Source organism: Suncus etruscus, chromosome 1 (genome assembly GCF_024139225.1).
Source record: "Suncus etruscus isolate mSunEtr1 chromosome 1, mSunEtr1.pri.cur, whole genome shotgun sequence".
NCBI classification, from domain to species: domain Eukaryota; kingdom Metazoa; phylum Chordata; class Mammalia; order Eulipotyphla; family Soricidae; genus Suncus; species Suncus etruscus.
This window is the reverse complement of record NC_064848.1, coordinates 186,333,422-186,356,485: the sequence shown is the minus strand read 5'-3', so window position 1 is coordinate 186,356,485 and position 23,064 is coordinate 186,333,422. Positions and strand designations below refer to the sequence as shown.

The window sequence follows — 23,064 nt, the reverse complement described above, 5'->3', positions numbered from 1 at the left end:
CTGAGTGCTGCCGGGTGTGACCCAAAAACAAAAAACCAAAAAAAAAAAAAAAAAAAGCTTAAGAACAAAAAAGCAGGGGCTGGTGAGGTGGCGCTAGAGGTAAGGTGTCTGCCTTGCAAGCGCTAGCCAAGGAAAGGACCACGGTTCGATCCCCCGGCATCCCATATGGTCCCCCCAAGCCAGGGGCAATTTCCGAGTGCATAGCCAGGAGTAACCCCTGAGCATCAAATGGGTGTGGCCCGAAAAACCAAAAAAAGAACAAAAAAGCAGGGACCCAAGTGGTGACACAAGCGGTAAGGTGTCTGCCTTGCGCTAGCCTAGCCTAGGATGGACCATTGTAAGGTTCAATCCCCTAGCTTGGTCCCCCAAGCCAGGAGTGATTTCTTTTTTTTTTCTTTTTTTTTTGGGGGGGCCACACCCGGTAACGCTCAGGGGTTACTCCTGGCTATGCATTCAGAAGTTGCTCCTGGCTTGGGGGACCATATGGGACACCGGGGGATCGAACCGAAGTCCGTCCAAGGCTAGCACAGGCAAGGAAGGCACCTTACCTTTAGCGCCACCGCCCGGCCCCAGGAGTGATTTCTGAGTGCATAGCCAGGAGTAATCCCTGAGTATCACTGGTGTGGCCAAAAGAAAACAAACAAACAAACAAAAAAGGAATTAACAAAATTATGTGGATAATTCAATTAAAATTTAAATAAGGGGACCTGGAATATTACTCAGTAATAGAACACTTTCCTAGCATGTATGAGACCCTGGATTTGATATCAACCAACATCTGAAAAAATGAAAATAAATCAATCTTTGGGCTAGACACAGTTCTGTAGTCATGCAGAAGGCCCAGGTTTTATCACCTGGACCCCAGGGTGGAACTGCAAATATGTGATGTTCCTAACTGCTTTTTTGTTTTGTGTTATTTTATGTTTTGGGTCTACAGCAAAAGATGCTGAGGCTTCTGGTTCTAAACTTGAGATTGTATCCCATGATGCTTGGGGGACATGCAATGCAAGATATCCAACCTACACTTTCCAAGTCACTCAGTCATTGAGCTATCTCTCTAGTGTTAGCTTTTTATTTTATTTTATTGATTTGGGAGCCCCACTGGCTGTAATCAATCATGTCTCTTAATTTAAAAATCATTACTGGGGGGCTTGGGAAACCATATATATATATATATATATACATATATATATATATGTATATATATATATATGCTGGGATTGAACCCAGGTCTGCTTTTGAGTCAAGGGCCCTACCTACTGTACCTATTCTAGCATCAAAGCTTGCTTTTAAATTTTGTTTTAATTAGGGGCCGGAAAGATAGCATGGAGGTAAGGTATTTACCTCACATGCAGAAGGTCGGTGGTCAAATCCCGGCATCTCACATGGTCCCCTGAGCCTGCCAGGAATGATTTCTGAGTGTAGAGCCAGGAGTAACTCCTGAGTGCTGCCAGGTGTGACTCCCCCCCAAAATATTTTTTTTGTTTTAATTAGGGGCAGGAGAGATAGTGCAGCAGATATGCTATTTGCCTTACATATGACCAATATGGGTTTGATCCCTGAAACTCCATATAATTCTCTCAGCACTGTCAACAGTGGTCCTTGAGAACAGAGCCAGAAGTAATCCCTGACCACATCCAGGTGTGGCACCCAAAACAACCCCCCACAAATTGTTTTGTTTAAAGGTCCAGGAGGTAATTCAGGGATCAAAGAAACATATCTTGGATGCAAAAGGGTCTGTATTTGATACCGCATGAATAGCCCTAGCAGTGCTGCATCACTGAGCACTAGCATTGGCTCAGTTGGCCAAGAGACTCTTGAGTTCCCAAGCATTGCTTGGAACCAAAATAACCCTTCCAAATAAAATAATTTTATTTATTAATGATTTCAATTTTCATTTAATTTCATTTTTTTTTTTTTGTTGCCACATCCAGCTGTGGTCAAGGGCTTACTTTTGGCTTTGTGCTAAGGTCAAAGCACTACTGGTGGTGCTCAGGAGACATATATGGTGCTGAGTATAGATATAGATTGCAGTTGTGTGCAAGGTAGATAGATACCTTAACCTCAGTACCTTTTCTCAGGTCACATCAGCTTAATTTTGATATAAATACCTGAATTAGGAGCCAGAGCGGTGAGCTTGCCTTACCTTTGCTCTAAGTACTACTGGGTATAGCCCCAAAACATTGCAACAGCAACAAAAACTAAATGTAGGGTTTAAGAGATAGTACAGAAGTTGGGCCCGGAGAGATAGCACAGTGGCGTTTGTCTTGCAAGCAGCCGATCCAGGACCAAAGGTGGTTGGTTCAAATTCCGGTGTCCCATATGGTCCCCCATGCCTGCCAGGAGCTATTTCTGAGCAGACAGGCAGGAGTAACCCCTGAGCACCGCCGGGTGTTGCCCAAAAACCAAAAAAAAAAAAAAAAAAAAGATAGTACAGAAGTTAAGGCACTTCCCTTGAATATGGCTAATCTGGATTTGACCCCTGGCACGTGGTTCCCTGGATGAGGTCCTCTGAATCCTCCAAGAGTGAAGCCCTGAGCACAGCTGAGTGTGGTCCAAAAAAGCAAAAAAAAAAATTTACTTTAAAGCATATGTCTTTCTATGATATATCTTATTTATAGTTTAAGAACATTTGCCCTCATAAGAATGTTAATAATGTGTTGCTATTTTAGGAATACAGAATACTTTAAAAGTAAGAGGAAACTAATCAAGCATTTCCTGTGGTACAAGTTACATATCTCACTGAAAAGTTGAAAGACTTTCATTTTTAAATATGTGAACATGAAATTCTAGACATTCTTAACATGCAAGCTCCTTAAAAGGATAATTTCAAAGAGATAGGTATTTGATACAAGCTAAATACTTTCTGTGAGCAAAACTGTTTTTGACCTCAACTTATAAATATATATGATTTAATTTTCTTATTTGAAGAGAATACAATTACCAGGAGTAACCCCTAAGCTCTGCCAAGTGTGACTCCAAAACCAAAACCAAACAAACAAAAAAAACTAAATACTTTCTAATGTCTATTCTATTTCTATTTTATAGAAATTTTTATTTTATTTATTTTTTATTTTATTTTTTCTGGGAATAAGGGAGAGATTTTGGGGGGACAAATCAGATGATAGTCTGTTCTAAGTCCTAGTTTTGTGCTCAGTTCACTCCTGGTGATGCTTGTAGTACCATAACCGGTACTGAGGATGGAACCAGTATTCTATCAATTTCATTATCTGCTTTACTACCTGCTCCCCTCCCACCTTTTTATTGCAGTGTGGGACAGGAGATAGTTGAATGAGAATTGAACCTAGGGACTCAAATATACTAGGCATTAACTCTATTATTGAAGCACCATCTATTTTACAAGTTTGGTTTTAGGGTCATTCTGGCATTGCTTAGGGAATCACACAGATCCAGGATTGAACCTTCTGACTTCTACATACAAAGGTAGCCCATTGAACCATCTCCCTAACTCCAATTATTTTATGCTTTTTTTGTTTGTTTTGGGACCACACCTGGCAGTGCTCAGGTATTAATCCTGTCTCAGCACTTAGGAATTACTCCTGGTGGGACTAGAAAGATCATATGAGGTGCCAGAGGTCAAATTCAATGAAGCTCTCTGCCTTTTTGAGAGGGTAGCACCTGGTTGTTCTTAGGTCTTACTCCTAGCTCTGGGCTCAGGAATCACTCCTAGCAGGTTTGGGGGATCATCTCAGGTGCCAGAATCTAACCCAAGTTGAGCGCATGTAAGAGAAATATCTTACCTGCTGTACTATCTCTCCAGCCCACAATTTCTTACTTTAAAGTTTTTTCTTACTTTAAAGTTTTGTGTTTTTTTTTTTTTTTTGGTTTTTGGGCCACACCCGGCGGTGCTCAGGGGTTACTCCTGGCTGTTTGCTCAGAAATAGCTCCTGGCAGGCACGGGGGACCATATGGGACACCGGGATTTGAACCAACCACCTTTGGTCCTGGATCGGCTGCTTGCAAGGCAAACACCGCTGTGCTATCTCTCCGGGCCCACTTTAAAGTTTTATGCCAATGCCTCATAGGTATCATTGTTACTTGGTAAGCACCAAATACGTGTTTTGCATTTTTTCCCTGTGTTATCTCCTCAGGCCCATAATTTTTCCATTTTTATTTTGTTACAGAGTCATATATAATATATGCAGAGCATGTGCTTTCTACTGAACTACATCCTCAATCCTTTCCTGTGTTTTTTAAATATTCATAAATTAATTGCATTGTTAATGTTATTTTTATATTTTCTAATTTTTTCAGGTCTGCTATTTAAAAGATGTACATTGCTGCTACCCACTAAAGAAAGACTAAAATATATTCACAAGATACTTGCAGAAGTAAGATAATTTGAATTATTTTATAATCTTGATTTCTAGTAAAGATATTTTTTTCTTTTTGCCTGTCCTCATTTAAATCTATAATTGGGGGCTGGAGAGATAGCATGGAGGTAAGGTGTCTGCCTTTCTTGCAGAAGGTCAGTGGTTCGAATCCCGGCATCCAATATGCTCCCCTGAGCCTGCCAGGAGCGATTTCTGAGCATAGAGCCAGGAGTAACCCCAGAGCGCTGCTGGGTGTGACCCAAAACCCAAACCCTCCCCCCAAAAAAATCTATAATTGGTAAAATTTCACTAATTAGTGCTACAAAATGATCATCTAATACTTGATCAAATACTTAGAGATTATAAAACACAAAAATGTATTACAGTTGCTTTTACTTATTATCAAGCAATTTTTTATTGCTTTGGGGGTATACCTGGTGGTTCCCAGGAGTCACTCTTGATAGTACTGGGGTCAAAGGATTGATTAAACTGGAGTTACCCACTTGCAAGGCAGATGTACTACCTGACCCCTCAAAACAATTTTAAAAGTATTTTTGAGGAGGCTACACTCAGCATTATTCAGAGCTTACTCCTAAATCTGCATTCAAGGATCACTCTTGACAAGACTCAGAGGACCATATGGGGTGCTTGTGCTGTGAAAGCATTCTTGTACTAATTCTACATGCTGGAATTGATCACAATAATGTTTAAGGGATGATGTGATTCCTGAAATGCATTGAACCTGAATCTCCTGCAAATATGGTACGTACTCAACACATTGGGGAAGGGGAGACACTCAGAAGTTATTCTTGGCTTTGTGTATAAGAATCACTTCTGGGGGCTGGGCGGTGGCGCTGGAGGTAAGGTGCCTACCTTGCCTGCTAGCCTAGGATGGACCGCGGTTCGATCCCCCGGCGTCCCATATGGTCCCCCAAGAAGCCAGGAGCAACTTCTGAGCGCATAGCCAGGAGTAACCCCTGAGCGTCACAGGGTGTGGCCCAAAAACCAAAAAAAAAAAAAAAAAAAAAAGAATCACTTCTGGGGCCGGGTGGTGGCGCTAAAGGTAAGGTGCCTGCCTTGCCTGCACTAGCCTCGGATGGACCGCGGTTCGATCCCCCGGCGTCCCATATGGTCCCCCAAGCCAGGAGCGACTTCTGAATGCATAGCCAGGAGTAACCCCTGAGCGTCACCGGGTGTGGCCCAAAAACCAAAAAAAAAAAAGAATCACTTCTAGGGACCATATGGGATACTGGGGATCAAACCCATGTTGGCAGCATGCAAAGAAAACACCCTACATACTGAGGTATCTCTCTGACCCATCATTTAAAAAAATTTTTTTTGGTTTTTGGGCCACACCTAGGGGTTACTCCTGGCTATGCGTTCAGAAATCGCTCCTGGCATGGGGGACCATATGGGATGTCGGGGGATCATCCTAGGTCAGCTCATGCAAGGCAAATGCCCTACCACTTGCATCACTGCTCTGGTCCCATCTTTTAAAATATCTTTGATTGTTATTATAAGGGGCACACCTGGTGACGGTCAGGGATTACTCCTGGCTATGTGCTCAGAAAATCGCTCCTGCCTTCAAAATAATTTTTTAATTTAATTTTTTTTGTTTTATTTTGGGAGGGGTCACACCTGGCAGCACTCAGGGATTTATCCTGGCTCTACACTCAGAAATCACTCTTGGCAGGCTCAGGGGACCATATGGGATGCCGGGATTTGAACTACTGTCCTTCTGCATGTAAGGCAAATGCCCTACCTCAATGCTATCTCTCCAGCCCCAAAACAATTTTTTTTTTTTTTTTGGTTTTTGGGCCACACCCGGCGGTGCTCAGGGGTTACTCCTACCTGTCTGCTCAGAAATAGCTCCTGGCAGGCAGGGGGGACCATATGGGACACCGGGATTCGAACCAACCACCTTTGGTCCTAGATCGGCTGCTTGCAAGGCAAACACCGCTGTGCTATCTCTCCGGGCCCATCAAAACAATTCTTTAAATATAACTAACAATATTGTTCAAGTTTATTAGTTTTATCAGGTTATAAAAATTTTTTTCTGGGGCTGGGCGGTGGCGCTAAAGGTAAGGTGCCTGCCTTGCCTGCGCTAACCTTGGACGGACCACGGTTCGATCCCCCGGTGTCCCATATGGTCCCCCAAGCCAGGAGCGACTTCTGAGCACATAGCCAGGAGTAACCTCTGAGCGTTACTGGGTGTGGCCCAAAAACCAAAAAAAATAAATAAATAAAAATAAAAATTTTTTTCTAGGGCCAGAGCATTAGCACAGCAGTAAAGATAAGGTAAGATTGCACAGCCAACACAGGACACAGACCTCGGTTCTAATTCTGGATCCCATATGGTCCCCCGAGTCTGCCAGGAGCGACTTCTGAGCACAGAGCAAGGAGTAACTCCTGAGTGCCGCCAGGTGTGACCCAAAAACAAACAAAAAAGTTTTTTCTACATGGGAATTCTTTTTTTTGTTTGTTTGTTTTTGTTTTTTGTTTTTGGGCCACACCCGGCGGTTCTCAGGGGTTACTCCTGGCTGTCTGCTTGGGCCCGGAGAGATAGCACAGCGGTGTTTGCCTTGCAAGCAGCCAATACAGGACCAAAGGTGGTTGGTTCGAATCCCGGTGTCCCATATGGTCCTCCGTGCCTGCCAGGAGCTATTTCTGAGCAGACAGCCAGGAGTAACCCCTGAGCACTGCGGGGTGTGGCCCAAAAACCAAAAAAAAACCAACAACAAAAAAAAGAAATAGCTCCTGGCAGGCACGGGGGACCATATGGGACACCGGGATTCGAACCAACCACCTTTGGTCCTGGATCAGCTGCTTGCAAGGCAAACGCCGCTGTGCTATATCTCCGAACATGGGAATTCTGAGAACATTTTCAATTTGTGCGTTAGAGACCCTAAGAGATAGCAAAGGAGTTAAGGTATATGCCTTATACAACCAACTCTGGTTTGATTCATACCACCTGATCTCTTAGGTGCAGCCCTAGAGGACCCCTGATTGCTACTGGGTTAAACCTAGCACCATAAAACCTACATTATTGGGCACTCGTTGAACTGTTGTGCTTGTAGTTCAGTGGGTCCAGAATCACTAGGAAGCTTTTAGGGAGGTCCCCCCAAAAAAGATGACTTAAGTATTTTATTAAAATAAATTAATTTGGGGCAATAGTACAGTGGGTAGGACACTTGCCTTGCATGCAACCAAACAGGTTTTATCCCCAGGTATGGTCCCTTGAGTTCTTCCAGGAGTGAGTGTGGCTTCAAAACAAAAAATGGGGCCGGCGCGGTGACGCAGTTCAATCCCTCGGTGTCCCATACGGTTCCCCAAGCCAGGAGCGACTTCTGAGTGCATAGCCAGGAGTAACCCCTGAGCATTACCGGATGTGGCCCAAAAACAAACAAAAAAATAAAACAAAAAATAAAACTTTTCAATGGCTACTCACTTCCAACAAGATAAAGTTTAACATCTATAGTTGGGACCAGAGAGGCAGTACAGTGGGCTTGCTTTGCATTTATTCTATCCTGCTCAATCCCAAACTCTCCTCCCCATATGAGCACTACCAGGCATGTTCTCTAAGCACAGAGTCAGGATAAAATCCAAGCACTGCTGGCTGTGGTTTAAAAACAGATGGGAAGAAAAGTCAGGGACTAGAGAAATAGCACAGTAGGGTGCCCAGGATAGAAACTGGGTACACACTTTAACTACCATGCTATCTCTCCCTCCAGGAATGACCCCTAAATGCAGAGTCAGGAGTAAGCCCTAAGCACAGTGAGTTGTGACCCAAAACCCAAAACCCACTCCTCCCCCAAAACACTCCAAAGTCCATAGATGGTACCAATTTAAACCTGATTAAGCTAGTCATATCTTTTTTTAAATTTCTGGTTACATACAATTATTATTATTATTATTACTATTATTATTTCTTATTATTACTATTATTTGATCATACCAGCTGTGCTTAGGTCTTATTTCTGACTCTGAGCTCAGGGATTACTCCTGATAGGCTTGGAGGATATGAGATACCAGGGATCAAAAACAGGTTGGTCACAAGCAAGGCAAAAAGAGCCTTACTCTTTTTTAGTAAGAGTAAAGTAATACTGCCTTTTTGGCCTGTAGTTACATACAGTTTTGTGCTGGTTGTTTCACCAATCCTTTTTGTTATATCTGTTATATATTTGTTATTTATCATTATATCTTTTATAAATTTTCTGAAAATTCCCAAATTGAGCAAGTTTTTCTGCTTTCCTGGTGTCTGAGGTAGTATATATTCTACCATTAGCATTTGAATATATTCACATAATTATCAATAAAATTTCATGCATGTATACTTTATAAATTTTCAAATGTTTGAAGGTATACTTGTTTTTGTTTTTCTGAGCCACGCCCCGCAGTGCTCAGGGATTATTCCTGGCTTTCCATTCAGGAATTACTTGTGGTCATGCTCAGGAGACCACATGACTGCAGGGATTGAACTTGAGTCAGCCTTGTACAAGGCAAAAACCTTATCTGCTATACTATCACTCCAAACCTAAGAAGGCACACTATTTTATACTTTTTTAATTAACCCTATCTAATATAGCCCAGTGCTCATTAGTTATGTAGTATTTACATTATTTTCAGTTACTATGGAAAAAATACTATGTTTCCAATGAATTTGAATATAAAATCATCATACTGTTCCACTGAGGAAGAATTAATCATAGTTCTCTTTACAGGTTCCCTGTTTTAAATTCAGTGGCTGTCCAGCTCCATTGCAATGTTTAGGATTATCATGCTATGGCATATTTTTACAGGTATATATATTTTTTGTTTTTGTTTTCTTATTTTGGGGTCAGCTTGGCAGTGCTCAAGGCTTATTCCTGGTTCACTCCTGGTGATCTTGGGGAACTATTTGGGCTGCTGGAAATAGAACCTGGGCCAGCTACATCCACAGAAACCTCTTTGGCCACTATACTACCTATCCAGCCTTACATTTTTTAAATGAAAGAGGAACAGAAATACAAGTAATGCATATAAAATGTTTTTCTATAGACTAATAAAGGTAATAATAATCTAATGTGACGATTACAGGGGCTGGAGCAATAGCACAAGTGATAAGGCATATGCCTTGCCTGTGCTAGCCTAGGATGGACTGCGATTCGATTCCCCGATGTCCCATATGGTCCCCCAAACCAGGAGTGATTTCTGAGCGCATAGCCAAGGGTAGCCCCTGAGTGTCACCGGGTATGGCTCAAAAACCAAAAAATAAATAAAGTGAAAATTACATTGTAAACACATTAAAAATGTATTATATATATCTAATAATTTTTTTTTTTGGTTTTTGGGCCACACCCAGTGACGCTCAGGGGTTACTCCTGGCTATGTGCTCAGAAGTCGCTCCTGGCTTGGGGGACCATATGGGATGCCAGAATATCGAACCGAGGTCCGTCCAAGGCTAGCGCAGGTAAGGCAGGCACCTTACCTCTAGCGCCACCGCCCGGCCCTATATCTAATAATTTTTGTCACCTCAGATTATTTTCTTAGATTTATCATAGTTTAAGAATTATTTAACTTGGGGCCGGGCGGTGGCGCTAAAGGTAAGGTGCCTGCCTTGCCTGCGCTAACCTTGGACGGACCGCGGTTCGATCCCCCGGTGTCCCATATGGTCCCCCAAGCCAGGAGCAACTTCTGAGCACATAGCCAGGAGTAACCCCTGAGCGTTACTGGGTGTGCCCAAAAAAACAAAAAAAAAAAAAAAAAAAAAAAAAAAGAATTATTTAACTTTATTTGCACTATACCTATTTTCTTGGAATTTCCAGCCAGTTAGTTATAAAGAATATAAATACTGTGGTAAGGGGTGGGTATATTTGTTTAATTAATTTAAATTTTAATTTATTTATCTTGCTTTTTAAATATTTTATTGAAATAATTGTGATTTACAAAGTTCTTCATAGTTGAGTTTCAGATATACTATATGTATAGGCCAATCCCACCACCAGTGTCAACCTCACCCCATCAGTGTTCCTAGGATACATCCCATGCCACCAACCCTTGTCCCGAGCCTTCCAGTATAACAGGCCAGTTTTAAGTTTTGATTGTTAAAGTTTTGGTCTTTTAAGGGGCCGGGCGGTGGCGCTAAAGGTAAGGTGCCTGCCTTGCCTGCGCTAGCCTTGGACGGACCGCGGTTCGATCCCCCGGTGTCCCATATGGTCCCCCAAGCCAGGAGCAACTTCTGAGCACATAGCCAGGAGTAACCCCTGAGCGTTACTGGGTGTGGCCCAAAAACCAAAAAAAAAAAAAAAAAAAAAAGTTTTGGTCTTTTGATTTCATTGTTTCTGACTTTGGCTTAGATATTTAATTCTGTCCTTTTTAACACTACCAATCCACCTGAGACCACTTGGCCCCTTGCCCCCATTCTTTCATATTTGTGTTTTTCCTTCTCCACTCAATTTCTTTCTCCTCTCTATACACTGGGGCCAAGGGTGTTCAAGACAACTCCCATTTAAATTATTGCATTTATTCATGCAATTATTCTATGTATCCCATATAAGTGATATCATTCTATCCTTCTTCTTCTAGCTTCCTTTATTTAACATAATATCAGGATCAGAGCGATAGCACAGCTGTGGGGCATGTGCCTTTCATGCTGCCAACCGGGATGGACCCGGGTTGATCCCCGGCATCCCATATGGTTTCCGAGCCTGCTACAAGCGATTTCTGTGCGCAGAACCAAGAGTAACCCCTGAGCGTCGCCAGGTGTGGGCCAAAAAACAAAAACTAATATCCTCCAGCTTCATCCATGTTGTGACAAATTGCATGATTGCATCATCCCTTATAACTGTGTAGTATTCTATTGAATATATGTACCACATCTTCATCATTCACTCATCTGTTGTTAGATATCTTGGTTGATTCCAACTCTTAGCTATTGTACTGAGTGCTACAATGAATGGCGATGTGCATATATTTATCTTGGTTTTGAGATTACACCTTGTGGTGCTGAAAGCTGACTCCTGGCAAGGCTCAGGGGGACAATATGGGGTTCTGAGGATTAAAATAGGGTTTGCTGCATGTAAGGCAAGCACTTTACCCACTGTACTATTGCTCTAACCTCCATATTTACTTAAAGAGTAAAATTTAAAAATCAACTTGTGGAAAAATTATAATTATGGTAATCTACAGATATAATAGTTCCCACTTATCCTCAGTTTTATTATCTGTAAATTCAGTTGTCCATAGTCAATTGTAGTCTATAAATATTAAGTATAGTAAGATAATTTGAGAGAGAAGATAGCATTGGTATAGCTTTTATTATAGCATATTGCTATAATTGTTTGTTTTTGATTACTGGCAATATCTTACTGCACCTAATTTATAAAGTAAGCATTACCATAATATATGTAGAAAAATACAATTTGTGGGGCCGGTGAGGTGGCACTAGAGGTAAGGTGTCTGCCTTGCAAATGCTAGCCAAGGAAGGACCGAGGTTCGAAACCCCCCCCCCTCTATTCCCCGGCGTCCCATATGGTACCCCCAAGCCAGGGGCAATTTCTGAGTGCTTAGCCAGGAGTAACCCCTGAGCAACGGGTGTGGCCCGAAAAACCAAAAGAAAAAATACAATTTGTATAGTGTTTTCTGCTGTATACAGCACAAAATTTTAGTTGAGGGTCTTTGAAGAACATATTCCCTTGGATAAGAGAATATATAAAATTATTAAGTGGGGACTGGAGCCATAGTGCATCAAGTAGGGTACTACCTTGCATGCAGCTGACCCCTTCCCATAGGGTTCCCCTATTCCCAGCAATGTCAGGAGTATTCCTTGGTACAGAGCCAGTATAACCCTCTGAGCATTGCAAAGTATGGCCCAGAAACTAAAAAAAAAATTACTGAATTGTATACCTTAGTTTTGCACAATGTATATCAATTGTTGGACCAAAAAATAAATAAGTTGGGCAAAAAGAAAAGAAAGTTAATTTTCAAATAGTTTTATACAGTTTTGTATCAAAACTTCATCACTTCAGTCATGCACTTCTAACAGTTATGACCATAGAGCAGTAGTGACTTTATTTTTTATTTGATAGACTGAACATCTACAGTGTTTCCTTTATTTTATTATCCTCAGACATTAACAGCAGGTTGGGATGAACTTGAGTGTCACCGTGTCTTTAACTTCTTAAGTGAGCTAACTAACCTGTCCCGCAAGATGCAGACTGTTGTATGCAGCAAGCCAGGTAAAGAACACTATTCACAGATGACTAAAGTGAGGTTGTGTGTCAAAGCTCAAATGTGTATTTAAAAATAAATTGTGGGCCCGGAGAGATAGCACAGCGGTGTTTGCCTTGCAAGCAGCTGATCCAGGACCAAAGGTGGTTGGTTCGAATCCCGGTGTCCCATATGGTCCCCCGTGCCTGCCAGGAGCTATTTCTGAGCAGACAGCCAGGAGTAACCCCTGAGCAATGCCGGGTGTGGCCCAAAAAAAATGTAAAAAAAAAAAAAAAATTATACCTTGACTAGAGATGTAGCTCAGTAATAGAGCTAAACCTTCCATGTATGAGGCCCTGGGTTCAGTCCCCAGCACTGTTGGGTCTGGAGCCATATAGCACAGCAGATAGGGCATTTGCTTTGCACATGGCAGATCTGGGTTTGAGCCCCAGAATATGAGCCTACCAGGAGTAATTTCTGAGTGCAGAGTCAAAGTAATCCCTGAGCACCACCAAGTGTGGCCCCAGAATCAAAAATAAATAAATTAAAAAATTAATTGTCAGGGGCCAGAGAGATAGCACAGTGGTAGGGCTTTTGCCTTGCATGCAGCCAATTCAGGACAGATAGTGATTCGAATCCCGGTTTCCCATATGGTCTCCCAAGCCTGCCAGGGGTGATTTTTGAGTGCAGAGCCAGGAGTAACTCCTGAGCACCACTGGGTGTGACCCAAAAACCAAAAAAAAAAAATTTAATTGTCATATCCATTTATAGTAAAAGGACCTTGGTTAAATCCCCAGAACCAAAATGCACACAAAAATGATTAAAAGTAAGTGATCACAGGTGCTGGACTGATGTATAGAGGGTAGAGTGCTTACCTTGCATATGGCAGACCTAGTTCAATCCCTGGTACCTTATATGGTCCCTTCAAAAGTGATTTCTGGGGCTGGAGTGATAGCATGGAGGTAAGGCGTTTGCCTTTCATGCAGGAGGTCATCGGTTCGAATCCCGGCGTCCCATATGGTCCCCTGTGCCTGCCAGGAGCAATTTCTGAGCCTGGAGCCAGGAATAACCCCTGAGCACTGCCAGGTGTGACCCAAAAACCAAAAAAAAAAAAAATTAATTGTCAGGGGCCAGAGAGATAGCACAGTGGTAGGGCTTTTGCTTTGCATGCAGCCAATTCAGGACAGATAGTGATTCGAATCCCGGCATCCCATATGGTCTCCCAAGCCTGCCAGGGGTGATTTTTGAGTGCAGAGCCAGGAGTAACTCCTGAGCACCACTGGGTGTGACCCAAAAACCAAAAAAAAAAAAATTTAATTGTCATATCCATTTATAGTAAAAGGACCTTGGTTAAATCCCCAGAACCAAAATGCACACAAAAATGATTAAAAGTAAGTGATCACAGGTGCTGGACTGATGTATAGAGGGTAGAGTGCTTACCTTGCATATGGCAGACCTAGTTCAATCCCTGGTACCTTATATGGTCCCTTCAAAAGTGATTTCTGGGGCTGGAGTGATAGCATGGAGGTAAGGCGTTTGCCTTTCATGCAGGAGGTCATCGGTTCAAATCCCGGCACCCCATATGGTCCCCCGTGCCTACCAAGAGCAATTTCTGAGCCTGGAGCCAGGAATAACCCCTGAGTACTGCCGGGTGTGACCCAAAAACCAAAAAAAAAAAAAAAGTGATTTCTGAGCCCAACCAGGTGTAGCTCAAAAGCAAACAACAAAAAAATGTTCACAAGACAAAAGTGATAGCACAATCGGTAGGACACTTACCTTGCATGTGGTAAACTTGGAAATAATCCCTGGCACCCTATATGGTTCCCTGAGCACTGCTATGAGTGATCCCTGAGAATAGAACCAGGAATAAACTCTGAACACTGCTGAATGTGGCCCAAAATCAACAAAAAATTTTAAATAGGGGCTGGAGTAATATCACAGTGGAAGGGTATTTGCCTTGGAATGGCCTACCCAGGAAGGAACCAGGTTTGATCATCACATCAACCATCCCATATGGTCCCTGAGCCTGCCAGGAGTGAATTCTGAGCATAGTCAGGAGTAACCCCTGAGCACCGCTGAACGTGCCTCCCCCCATTTTCTTTCTAAATAAAAGTTCACATCTGGAGCCAGAGAAATAGCACAGCAGTAGGGCATTTGCCTTGCATGCAGCCAATTCAGGACAGACAGTGGTTCAAATTCCAGTTTCCCATATGGTCCCCCAGGCTGGCCAGAAGAGATTTCTGAGTGCAGAGCCAGGAGTAACCCCTCAGTGCCACCAAGTGTGACCCAAAACAAAACAAAACATAAAGGTCAGATCTATATATAGCAAAAGGAGCAAGAAATGCAAGAAGATGATAAATATTGAATTGTATAGTGAGACAAAAGTGGCATGTAATTAGAGAAAGAGGTATTCAAACTGCTTCAATTGTATTGATGCTTTTCCTTAATCTGTGTGGCGTATTCAAAGAAGGTTATTACAGTATTTATTGGAGGGAATGGGGGATCACCCAGTGGTGCTTGACAGGGATTGAGGGAACTATGTACTAAAGGGTTACTTCTAGTGGTAGTCAGAACCAATAGTTTCTGGGGATCAAACCTGGACTTCTTGCATACACTCCACTCATTGAACTATATCTCTGACCCTGGTATTCCTTTTTTGAGGGGTGGGGGCCACACCAGTGACTTAGGGGTTACTCCTGGCTAGGTGCTCAGAAATCGCTCCTGGCTTAGGGGACCATATGGGACACTGGGGATCAAACCATGATCCTTCCTGGATCAGCGGCGTGCAAGGCAAACGCCTACTGTACTGCTGTGCTATCGATCCAGCCCCTCCTTTTTTTTTTTTTAAAGGTACTGCTCTTTGTGTGTGCGTGTGTGTGTGTGTGTGTGTGTGTGTGTGTGTGTGTGTGTGTGTGTGTGATACACCTAGCAGTGCTCAGGTTACTCCTAGCTCTGCACTCAAGGACCACTCCTGGCATGGCTTGGAGTACCATATGGGATGCTGGGTATTGAACCCATGTCAGCCACATGCAAGTCCAGTGACCATCCCTCTGTAGCATCACTCTGGACCCCAGTTCACTTTATTTTTATCTACCTACTTATCTATCTACTTTTATACCTTCCACCTTTCTCTTTAGTTGTTGATGTTATTGCAATGACCAGGTATCATACACACCTGTCAGTGGTCCATTGACACTTTTTTTTATTGATTGATTGATTAATTGGTTGGTTTGGGGGCCACACCCAGCAGTGCTCAGAGGTCACTCCTGGATCTGCACTCAGAAATAGCCCCTGGCAGGCTGGGGGACCATATGGGGCTGCCAGGAATCAAACCGGTCCTTCCGGGGTCGGCCACAATCAAGACAAATACCCTATCATTGTGCTATCTATCTGGCCCCCATGCACACTTTAAAGTTCTGTTATAATCCAAAGTTTTTTGTCCCTTATTATTGGTGGAACAGGCAGCTCCCATGTACAATACTCTGCCAATCAGGTAGGATAATTCAATACTTGGGCCTGGTGATACAGTGTGCTCAGACCTAGGCAGTGTGCTCAGACCTGGGCAGCCATTAGGATCATACACAGCAGGGAAAGGATATGCCATTAATTGAACTTGAGTCCTTGTGCATGGAAGGCATGTATTCCTGACCACTGAGCTATCTGCTGTGGTGCAGACAAATTGCTTGGGTGTTGAGGATCACAGTCAGCAGAACTGCCAGTATTGCACTGAGCACATGTAGGTCATGGGGATTTGAACTTGTGACTTTATGCTTACAAGGCAGGCACTGTTAGTCACTAAACTATTTATTCCTTTTGACCCTATCATAGTATTTTTTCTATTGAAGTTAAAGATCAAACCCATGCTCTTGTACATGCAAAGCAAGTAGCTCTACTAATACGACATATCACTATCCCCCTATATAAACTTTTATATTTATAAAATTTATAAAGGATACATACTTATCAAATTATAGAATGCTTCAATCTAATATTTTCACTTTGAGACTTTTCTTTTTTTTTTTAATTTTGAGACATTTCTATGCGCACACAAGGAGACTTATATAAGTCTTGCTCTTTAAGCCTTGAACACATATCTCTCTTGCTGGTCTCTACATTTCTTTATTTACACTTTAGAAAAGCCTACATTCTCTTGAGCACATACTTTTCTTTTTCTTTTCCCTTGAATCTTTTTTTTTTTTTGGTGGGGGGCACATCCAGTGATACTCAGGGGTTACTCCTGGCTATGCACTCAGAAATCGTTTCTGGATTAGGGGACCATATGGAACGCCAGGGTATCAAACCGAGGTCCATCCTAGGTTAGTGGTGTGCAAGGCAAATGACTTACCACTGTGTCACTGCTCCAGACCCTCTCTTGAATCTTTCTTTCTTTTTTTTTTTTTTTTTTTTTGGTTTTTTGGCCACACCTGGCGGTGCTCAGGGGTTACTCCTGGCTGTCTGCTCAAAAATAGCTCCTTGGGGCCCGGAAGGTGGCACTAAAGGTAAGGTGTCTGCCTTGCAAGCACTAGCGTAGGACAGACCGTGGTTCGATCCCCCAGTGTCCCATATGGTCCCCCCAAGCCAGGGGCGCATAGCCAGGAGTAATCCCTGAGCGTCAAACGGGTGTGGCCCAAAAACCAAAAAAAGAAAAAAAAAAAAAAAAAAAGAAATAGCTCCTGGCAGGCATGGGGGACCATATAGGACACCAGGATTTGAACCAACCACCTTAGGTCCTGGATTGGCTGCTTGCAAGGCAAACGCCACTGTGCTATCTCACCGGGCCCTCCTTGAATCTTTCTAAATAAGTTTTTTTTGGGGGGTGGCCACACCTGGTGATGCTCAGGGATTACTCCTGGCTATGCATTCAGAAATCTCCCCTGGCTTGGGGGACTATATTGGATGCTAGGGGATCGAACTATGGTCTGTCCTAGGTTACACACCTCCAAGCCAAATGCCTTACCACTTGTGCTACCGCTCGGGCCCCTCTAAATAAGTTGGGTTCTTTTGTTTTTTGGTTTTTGGTTTATTATTTTGGTTTTTGGGTCACACCCAGCAGCACTCAGGGGTTACTCCTGGTTCTACACTCAGAAATCGCTTCTGGCAGGCTCGGGGAACCATATGGGATGTCGGGGTTCGAACCACCGTCCTTCTGCAATAAAGGCAAATGCCTTACTTTTATGCTATCTCTCCAGCCCTCTAAATAAGTTTTTGTTTGTTTGTTTTTGTTTTTGGGTCACACTCGGCAGCGCTCAGGTTTTACTCCTGGCTCTTTGCTCAGAAATTGCCCCTAGCAGGCTCGGGGGACCATATGGGATGCCGAATTCGAGCCACCGTCCTTCTGCAATAAAGGCAAACGCCTTACCTCCATGCTATATCTTTGCCCTCTAAATAAGTTTTAATGAAAACTTTCTCATGAGACCAGAGCAATATGCAGCGGGTACAGCTCTTGTCTTGCATGTGGCCAACCCAGGTTTGATCCCCAGCATCCCATATGATCTCCTGAGCACCACCAAAAGTAATTCCTGAATTCAAAGCCAGGAATAAATCCTGAGTACTACCAGATATGGCCCAACACCCAAAATAATAATAATAATAATAATAATAATAATAATAATAATAATAATAATAATAATAATAATAATATAGGGATTAAAGCATTTGCCTTACAAGCAGTCAATACCAGTTTGATCTCTGATACCACATGGTCCTTGCTCATCAATGGGTAAAGCCCTTGCAGGCCAGCCCCTGAGTACCAAAGGTATAATCCAGGTGATCATTAGCAACATTTCAGGTGTCTAAACTGCATGAACATTACCACATCTATGAACTCCAGCATCAAACTGCCTGGTTGGCCTCTAAGCAACGCAAAAGAAACCCCACCCAAGAAAGGATATTTTCAACCTGATATTATTTATATATTTATAAAGATACAAATCACTTAAGTAATTCCATGTGCCCTTTATATGGTTATATAGATATTTTAAAAAACTGTAAGAACAGGGACCAGAGTGGTGGCGCAAGCTGTAGGGTGTTTGCCTTGCTCGTGCTAACCTAGGACAAACCGAGGCTTGATCCCCCAGCATCCTATATGGTCCCCCAAGCCAGGAGCAATTTCTGAGCTAATAGCCAGGAGTAACCCAAAAAACAAACAAACAAAACCTATAAGAACATAGTTGTACTGGGGGGGGGGCAGAGAGATAGCATAGAGGTAGAGCGTTTGCCTTGCATGCAGAAGGACGGTAGTTTGAATCCCAGCATCTCATATGGTCCCCCGAGCCTGCCAGGAGCGATTTCTGAGCGTAGAGCCCGGAGTAATCCCTGACTACTGCCGGATGTGATCCAAAAAAAAAAAAAAATAGTTATAGGGGCCTGAGCCGTGGTGCAAGTGGTAAGGCGTCTGCCTTGCCCATGCTAACCTAGGACGAACCGTGATTCAATCCCCTGGTATCCTATATGGTCCCCCAAGCCAGAATGGATTTCTGAATGCATAGCCAGGAGTAACCTCTGAGTGTCACTGGGTGTGGCCCAAAAACCGGGGGGAAAAAAAGAACATAGCTGTAAACATTTATAGTTAATTTTGTATGTCAATTGGGTAAGCCAAATAATAGTTATTATTATTGTTGTTGTTATATTTTGGGACCAAACAAACAGTGCTTGGGAGTTACTCCCTATTCCAGACTGTGATTCTCACAGCACCAGGTAATGTCAGGGGCCAACAGGTCTTTCTGCATTGCAAAAAGGGCTAGAACGATAGCACAGGGGTCAAAGTATTTGTATAATTGATTGATTTATTCTTGCTTGTTTGTTTACTTGCTTGCTTTTGGGTCACACCAGCTGTGCTCAGGGGTTGCTCCTGGGTCTACATTCAGAAATCACTCCTGGTAGCTTCCAGGGACCATATGAGAAGCCAGGGATTGAACACAGGTTGACCACATGCAAGACAAAATCCCTACCCACTGTGCTATCACTCTGGCCCCACAAAGCTCATTTTTGACCCATCACTTTTGTTTCTCATTTGATTGGCACTTGAGTGACAGTGGAATCAGACCTTCACCGTTACAATGGAATCAAATAGAGAGGACTCTCAATGTTGGGTTACACTTTTTCTTGGGGGAAGAGGAGTGCCAGGAGCCACCTTCCACCTAAGGTTGAGCAGGCACAACTCTGACACAACAGGATTTTTCTTGAGACTGGGTTTAGTGGGCAACAGGCAGTTTAGGAAAATTAGGGGCCTTACAGCAGAAAACGGTAGGCTAGTCAACAGTTTTCCCAGTGAAGCCATCCCAGAAATACAGCCAGCATCTGGAAGAAACAACCAGGAGAAAATGCCAGGAGAAAACAGCCAGCCAGCTGTACTCCAACTGGGGGTTTTTTTTTTTTTTTTTTTTTTTTTTTGGTTTTTGGGCCACACCCGGTAACGCTCAGTGGTTACTCCTGGCTATGCGCTCAGAAGTTGCTCCTGGCTTGGGGGACCATATGGGACACCGGGGGATCGAACCGAGGTCCGTCCTAGGCTAGCGCAGGCAAGGCAGGCACCTTACCTTTAGCGCCACCGCCCGGCCCTCAACTGGGGTTTTTTATACCTCCTGGACAACTAACCAATGGTTCCTTTTTAGCAGATTTCTCCACCCTTAAAGGGACAGTCCCCTTTTATAGTAATGTAATCCAAGAAGGGGAGCACAATCAGAAGCGCTTAGGGTTTACTCCTGGCTCTGCATTCACACTTGGAGGGGCTTGAGTATGGAGTGGTGAAGATCATGGTTGTCTGTATGCAAAGCAAGTGCCACTGTACTATATAGCTCTAACCCCAAATGTAGGGCTATAAGTTCTATCACCAACATCACACAATACCCTAGCACAACCCCAGACATTGGACTACATTCAGTAGAACCTCAAACACCACTGATATAGCCCCCAAAAAATCAAACAGAAGCAAAAATGTCTCAAGGAAGAGTTTGAGTGCTTGCTTTGTATCCCACTAACCTAGGCTTGATTCCTCAGATCACATAGGGACCCCTGAATACTGCCAGGGTTATTCCTGAGCACAGAGCTAGAAATAGCCCTTGAGAACCACTGAGTATAGCCCTGAAACACCCTCTCCCCAAATTATGGATCAAAAATAAGGTTTAGGGGCTGTAGAGATGATACATGCTTTGTATGTGAGAAGCCTTGGCTTCAAGCCCCAGTCCTGCATGGTCCCCTGAGCATTGCCGAAAGTAGTCTTAAGCACCACTTAAATGGACAACACTTCTCCACCTCCTCCCACATACACATAAAAGGTAGGTTTGAGGGTTGGAGAGATAGCAACAGACTAGAGTATATACTTTGCAAGTAGAATATAAGGATTCAAGTCCTGATACCTCATGGTTCCCCAAAGTGGCCCCTGACCTGCAAAATGGGAATAGCCCTCGAGTATCATCAGGTCTGGCTCCCCACCTCCCAAAAATGTTTAGAATCCCAATTAAACAGTAGAAATATTAATTTGTCATGTCCCACTCTTGATCAGAAAAAATAGGGGTTTTTTTGTTTGTTTTTGTTTTTGGGCCACATCCGGCATTGCTCAGGGGTTACTCCTGGCTGTCTGCTCAGAAATAGCTCATGGCAGGCACGGGGGACCATATGGGACACCGGGATTCGAACCAACCACCTTTGGTCCTGGATCGGCTACTTGCAAGGGCAAGCACCGCCGTGCTATCTCTCTGGGCCTGGTTTTTTAGTTTTTGACCACACTGGTGGTGGTCACAGGCTATGCCAGGAGTGAGTGACCCCTGGAAGTCCTCAGGAACCATATGTGATGCCAGAGATTCAAACTAGGGTTAGCAGTATGCAGGACCAAGTTTGTAATATCACTTTGGCACCGTAAGCAAAGCATTTTATGAGGGCTAGAGAAATAATACAGAGAGTATGGTGCATGCCTTGGATAAAGCTGACCAAGGTTCATTCCCCTACACTCCAGAACGTACCCTGAGGTTTACCAGAAGTAATCCCTAAACTCAGAGCTAGGAGTAAACCCTGAGCATAACTGGGTGTGGCCTAAAAACAAAGACAAAACGTTTTAAATTTTCCTTGAGGTCTACATAGATTTGAATATTTGAAAAATATTCCATATCTCAGGGCCGGAGAGATAGCACAGTGGCAAGGCATTTGCTTTGCATGCGGCCAATCTGGGACAGACCTGGGTTCGATCCTCAGCATCCCATATGGTCCTCGAGCCTGCCAGGAGTGATTTCTGAATGCAGAGCTAGGAGTAACCCCTGCGTGCCCTCAGGAGTGACCCAAAAACAACACCAAAGAAAATCCATGTCTTAAGTGAGCAAAGTGTATGTTTATAAATTGTATCTGAAGACAATTAAAAAAAGCTAGCCCCTTGCCATTAATACAGTTGCATTAAAGTTGCACTTTTTTTTTTTTTTTTTTTTTGGTTTTTGGTTTTTGGGTGCAGGCTCGGGGGACCATATGGGATGCCGGGATTTGAACCAATGGCCTTCTGTATGAAAGGCAAACACCTTACCTCCTTGCTATCTCTCCGATCCCAAAGTTGCACTTTCAGTACAAGACACTTTAACAAGGTATCACTGTTAGCTATTCAGTATTCAAATTAACTTATTTTGGTTTTTTCTTTTTTTTTTTTTTTTTGTTTTTGTTTTTGGGCCACACCCGGCGGTGCTCAGGGGTTACTCCTGGCTGTCTGCTCAGAAATAGCTCAGAATAGGCACGGGGGACCATATGGGACACCGGGATTCGAACCAACCACCTTTGGTCCTGGATCGGCTGCTTGCAAGGCAAACGCCACTGTGCTATCTCTCCAGGCCTCTTATTTTGTTTTTTGTTGGAATTTTTTGTGTGGGGACAGGGTACATACAGTGTAGCTAGGACTTTACTCCTAGTTCTGTGCTCCGGGATCACTTCTGGCAGTGCCCAGGGGATGATAGGTAGTTCTTGGAAGCAAACCAAAGTTGGACATGGAAAAACAAAAAAAGTTGGACATGAGCAAGGCAGGTGCTTTACCCACTGTACTGTCTCTCTGTCCCCAAATCAACTTTTCCAGAAAAAATTATTACTGTTTTGTTTTGCTTTTGTTTTGTTTGGGGGCCACACACACCAGTGCTCAGGGGTTACTCCTGGTTCTCACTCAGAAATCTTTCCTGGCAGGCTCAAGGGACCAAATGAGATGCCAGGGAGAAACCCAGGTTGGCTTTGTGCAAGGCAAATGCCCTACCACTGTGCTATCACTCCAGCCCCTACATTTTATTTTCTTATTTTCCTAGGAAGTGCCCGAAAACTGGAGTTAAGAATTCGACTCTTCTGTAGACATGTCTTGCTTGATCAGTGGACACATCGAAGTGATTCTGCTTTTTGGTTGACACGTATATTAAAACCATGGCCAATGGTGAATCAGGCAAGATTACTTTATATCATCTTTGGACCAGTATCTCCTCAAGATGGTGAGTACCCATTTCATTAATGATGTTTGTCACAGAATAATTATATTTACTTTGAGGATCATATCTCTTCATACCTCTTCAGTTTCATCATTCCTATGACT

At 43.2% G+C, this 23,064-nt stretch overlaps 1 protein-coding gene across 1 annotated transcript in view; it reads left to right on the top strand.

Moving 5' to 3' along the window:
* The window catches only part of FBXO47 (F-box protein 47), a 48,263-nt gene that overhangs the window by 10,249 nt on the left and 14,950 nt on the right, over positions 1-23,064 (top strand). Inside the window, exons 3-6 of the mRNA XM_049780457.1 lie at positions 4,276-4,352; positions 9,056-9,133; positions 12,442-12,550; positions 22,787-22,963. Of these exons, the coding sequence (XP_049636414.1) occupies positions 4,276-4,352; positions 9,056-9,133; positions 12,442-12,550; positions 22,787-22,963 (441 nt within the window). The remainder of the gene's footprint in view (positions 1-4,275; positions 4,353-9,055; positions 9,134-12,441; positions 12,551-22,786; positions 22,964-23,064) is intronic.